General features: G+C 40.9%; 1 protein-coding gene across 1 annotated transcript in view; it reads right to left on the bottom strand.

Moving 5' to 3' along the window:
- Positions 1-285: 285 nt before the first annotated feature.
- The window catches only part of MYO5B (myosin VB), a 200,438-nt gene continuing 195,249 nt past the window's right edge, over positions 286-5,474 (bottom strand). The window contains exon 40 of the mRNA XM_010849816.1: positions 286-645. Within this exon, the coding sequence (XP_010848118.1) occupies positions 493-645 (153 nt within the window). The 3' untranslated portion in view covers positions 286-492. The remainder of the gene's footprint in view (positions 646-5,474) is intronic.

Genomic DNA, 5,474 nt, shown 5'->3' with positions numbered 1-5,474 from the left:
TCCACACCTGTAGTGTGTTGATGTGGGGAAATGTCACTTGCTATATGACAGTATCGGGCTTGACAGTATCATGCTTAACAATACCATGATTTGTTAAAAGCCCTCTGAAGGCAGTTTATGTGACTTACATTATTTTTAATGTCATCTTACTTTGGAAATTCTCATTATGTCCAAAGATCAAAACTAGGCAGTTTCTATTGTATAGACTGGCACCTTTTATATGGCCATGGGGACTGCTTGGTGGCTATGAATTTGTTTAGACCGAAATCATACTTTAAAAAAATCTTCCATATTTCAAGTGTTTTTATTCTGAGCAGTAGGTACAAAATATAATGACAGATGTGTCTTATTCTGTATAGTTCACTCTGCACAGGCTCTCAAACTTTGATCTGATCTCCTTTTACAGATTTTAACAGATTCTTAAATTCACTTCACTGTCCTATGTACTTCCTTCATGCTCTCACTGGCAATCGAGCTCTGGCATGTGCATTTTCAGACTTCGTTGAGGAACTCCAGATTGAGACATGCTGGGATGTGGATTGAGTCCATGGTCAGAGAAGATGGATTAAACGGGAACAAAACAGGAAACATGTGCTTGAAGTCTAATAGCAGCTGCTGAGGGTCATTCCGATCTTGCAGTTGTGCCTGCGGGGAAGGATAAGACCATGTAAAACACTGCCTATGTCTAAAAAGAGCCAGTTTTGGTGAATTCACAAAAATGAATCACAAGAATATTCCTGTTACAATAACTAGGCAGGACTTCAGGAGAATGTGGTCTCCCTCTCCCTGAGGTATTTGGAGGGAGAAAGGCTTTGGTTTAGGCCTGTTTGGAGATCAGATGACATTAGTTTCTCCAGTTCTAGCATTCTTTTAAAATTTTTCCATCTAAGGGAGAATAGAAAAATACATTTCAGCTGCAAATCACGTGGAGAGGCGGTATGGTGAAAGGGCTGAGGACATGGGCTCTGGAGGCAGTTAACCTGAGCTCTAATCCTGGCACCACCTTGCGTGAGCTCCTGAACCTTCCTCTGCCTCAGTTTCCTCATCTCTAAAAAGGAAAAGGGAGAGTGATATTGCACAAAATGACGTAACAGGAACCTCCAGGGGTCAGTCCCTCCACTGAAGCTACCACTGAGCTAGAAAAAGAGACTGGCATCAACTGTCTTATAACTCTGGAACCTGGGTGGATGCTTAAAACAACCAGGAAAGTGCCTGATAAAGGAGAGCCTGGAGATCTTTGCTGAGAGAGCAATGTGCATTGGCTGCCATCCCCCATTCTCCAAATACACTGCAGTTGCAGGGACAGCAACCCCCAGTCCTGGAGCAGCTGGCTGGTGCCCGGGCAGGCAGGGAGACCTTGCCTTCCGAAGCTCTGGGGCTGTGCGCTCTGGTTGGTCTGGTAGTTCCCTGAAGGACTGGCACAGATGTCTGCCTTGCTTTTAGTTCTCTTGGGATACAGTGGCTTCCTTTATGACATCAGTTGGAAGATATAAAGGGGACAGAGCCCCTCCCCTCTCACCCTCTATTTGGAGCTAGATATTTTGGGGAAAGTATAATAATTAAAATGGAATTGTTCATTTTACTAAAGGGGTCTAACGGAAGACTTGAATAGGCAGAAGAAATGACCAGTAAACTTGAAAACAGAGCAGATGGAATTTTCCAGTTTGAGGAGGGGAGAGAAAACAGAATGAATAAAAGTGGACAGAGACTGAGGGACCTGTGGGACACCATAAAGTGGACCAAAATATACATCACAGGAGTCCCAGAAAAAGGAAAGAGAGAAAGGGATAGCAAACTATTTGAAGAAATAGTGACGACATTCCCAAATCTGATGAAAGATATATTTCCAAGAAGCTCAACAAACTAGCAGAATAAACTCAAAAAGAGTCACTGAGACACATTATGTCAAAGTATCAAACCCCAATGACAAAGAATCCAAAGAACAGCAGGAGAGTAGTAACTCATCACGTAACTTATCCTCAGTAAAAGCGGATTTCTTATCAGAAACCATGGAGGCCAGAAGGCAGTGGGATGACACATTTTAATTTCTGAAATAATTTCTTCTAGTCAACCAAGAATTCTATATCTGGAGAAACTGTCTTTCAAGAATGAAGGAGGATTACAGTCAGCCCCTTGTATTCACAGGTTCTGAATCTGTAGATCCAACCAACCACGGATCAAAAATATTTTTTAAAAACTTCAGGAAGTTCCAAAAAGTAAGACTTGAATTTGACATATGCTGACAACTATTTACATAGTATTTACATTGTATTACGTATAATATGTAATCTGGAGATGATTTAAAATGTACAGGAAGATGTGCATAGGTTATATGCAAACACTTTTTTAATATAAATATAAAATTGCCATTTTATATAAAGGACGAGCATCCACAGGTTTTGGTACCCATGGAGGTCATAGAACCAATCCCTCCTGGATACCAAGGGACAGCTGAGTCATTTCCAGAGAAACAAAAGCAGAAGTAGCTGGTTACCAGTAACCAGTAACTAAAGAAAGTAATTTTACCAGTAACTAAAGAAAGTCCTTCGGGTGAAATGTAATGTAAGGACATTAGACGGTAACTCAAAACCGTAAGAAAAAATAACACTGGTAAAGCTGTGTGTTAAGTCGCTTCAGTCATGTCCAACTCTTTACAACCCCATGGGATTCCACTCTTTACAACCCCCACCAGGCTCTGTCCATCAGATTCTCCAGGCAAGAATACTGGAGTGGGTGGCCATGCCCTCCTCCAGGAGATATTCCCAACCAGGGATCAAACCCACATCTCCTGTGTCTCCTGCATTGTAGGCAGGTTCTTTACCATGAGCGCCACCTGGGAAGCCAGGTAAATGTAAAAGCCAGCATTATACTTTTGTTTTGCAGCGCCTTTGTCCCCTATATGACTTACACAAATGCAGAAAATAAGAATAAATTTCTGTTAATGGGTACACACGTTTAACGGGAGTAATCTGTGGCAATAACAATATAAATCAAGAGGGATGGAGATGCATAGCAGGTGGAGATGCATGGATGCATGCATCCACTTGGTTTCAATATACTATTGGAACCAAGTGGATATTATTTAAACTAGGTTGTTACAGGTTGAAGACATTCATGGTGATCACCACAGTAACCACTAAGAAAATAACCAGAAACTTCCCTGGTGGTCCAGTGGTTAAGAATCTGTCTGCCAATGCAGAGGACATGGGTTCAATTCCTCTTCCTCCAGGAAAATACGACATGCCATGGAGCAACTAAACCCACGCACCACAACTGCTGAAGCCTATGCACCCTAGAGCCTGTGCTCTGCAACAAGAGAAGACACTGGAATGAAAAGCATGTGCAGCACAGTGAAGAGTAACCCCTGCTCGCTGCAACGAGAGAAAGCCCACGTGAAGCAACAAGACCCAGCAGAGCCAAAAATACAAATAAAGAAGTAGAAAATAACCAAAAGTGTGCAGAGATGTAGGGAATCAAAATGATACCCTCACTACAAGAAATAAACACACAAGACAGTGATGAAAGAGCTGAGAAACACAAAACATATAAGACATACAGGAAACAAGCAGTCAATGGCAGAAGTAAGTCTTTTATCAGCAATACTTTAAATGGAAACATAAAGGCAATTAAAAGGCAGGGACTGGCAGAAAGGATTTTCAGAAAGTCACCTACACACTGTCTGAAAAAGACTCACTTTAGACACACAAAAAGATTGAAAGTAAAAGTTTGAAAAAAGATATTTCAAGTAACCAGAAAAGAGCTGATACAGCTGTATTATTGTCATACAAAGTACACTTCAAGTTAGAAAAGTTTGCAAGAGGCAAAGAAGGACATTATATATGCATAAAAGTCTCAATCTATCAAGATATGGGTTATATATACGCATCTGTCAACAGAGCTCAAAATAATGGAAGGAACTGAAGGGAGAAATAAGTCTATAATAATAATCGGAAACTTCATTACCTCATTTTCAATAATGGATAGAACCACCAGGTGGAAGATCAAGAGCAAACAGAGGCCAATGAATACCACTATAAACCAGGTAGACTTAAACATACATGACCAATTTGGAGTTATCCCCAGAATGCAAGGGTGGTTCAACATACAAAACTATAAGAATGATGTATATACTTCATGCATTGCTGGTGGGAATGCAAAACGGTGTTTGAAGTAGTTCCTCAAACATTTAAACACAGAATTACTATATGAACTTGTAATTCAACTCCCAAGGATACACTTAAAATAATTTAGAACAAGTACTCATATTTGTACTCCAATGTTAATGAAAGCACTGCCCCCAATAAACAAGCAATCCAGGGTCCATCAACAGACAAATGGATAAACAAAATGTAATATATAAACACAAGGGGTTATTATTCGACCACAAAGAGGAATGATGTTATGCTACCTGTTATATAGCAAAACACAGATGAACCCAAAGAATACTGTAAGTAAAATAAGCCAGACCCCAAAGGACAAATTTACATGAAATATCTAGTACGGGCAAATTCATAGAGATGGGAAGTAAAATAGAGGTTATCTGGGGCTGAGGTAAAGGAATTATAGGGAATTATTGCTCATTGGGTTAAGTTTCTGTTTGGAATGATGAAAAAGTTCTGGGATTAGTGGTGATAGTTATACAACATTGTGAATATAGTCAGTGCCACTGAACTGTACACTTAAAAATGGTTTAAAATAGAAAAACACATGGCAAAAGATGAGGTGGGGAGAGTATACTCATTAGGTTATGAGGCTCAAGAGAGTAAATGTGTGTGAAGAAAGCACTCGGAGAAGCCTCTGGTACTTGGCAAGTGCTATGTTGTTTGCTGTTCTTTTTATGATACGAAATTTATCTCTTCATGATAAATTTCCTTTCTTCCTTGAGTCTGGCACACACCATCAAACTTTGAACTATTCAAAGGCAACTAACTGTGAGTCCTGCCAATAGGAAAATCAATATATCCTGATTGAAAACACAGGTCATCCCACATTAACTTCAAGTATGAGAACTGCTTTTCCTGTTGGGACAAGGCACCATCATTGCTTTCAGTTCAGTTCAGTCACTCAGTTGCGTCCGACTCTTTGCGACCCCATGAATTGCAGCACGCCAGGCCTCCCTGTCCATCACCAACTCCCAGAGTTCACTCAAACTCACGTCCATCAAGTCAGTGATGCCATCCAGCCATCTCATCCTCTGTCGTCCCCTCCTCCTCCTGCCCCCAATCTCTCCCAGCATCAGAGTCTTTTCCAATGAGGCAACTCTTCGCATCAGGTGGCCAAAGTATTGGAGTTTCAGCTTTAGCATCAGTCCTTCCAAAGAACACCCAGGACCGATCTCCTTTAGAATGGACTGGTTGGATCTCCTTGCAGTCCAAGGGACTCTCAAGAGTCTTCTCCAACACCACAGTTCAAAAGCATCAATTCTTCGGTGCTCAGCTTTCTTCACAGTCCAACACTCACATCCATACATGACC

This window comes from Bison bison, unplaced genomic scaffold, assembly GCF_000754665.1.
Source record: "Bison bison bison isolate TAMUID 2011002044 unplaced genomic scaffold, Bison_UMD1.0 scf7180017864287, whole genome shotgun sequence".
Taxonomy (NCBI): domain Eukaryota; kingdom Metazoa; phylum Chordata; class Mammalia; order Artiodactyla; family Bovidae; genus Bison; species Bison bison.
Note: the sequence above shows the minus strand (reverse complement) of the source record. Positions and strands in the feature narration are given on the sequence as shown.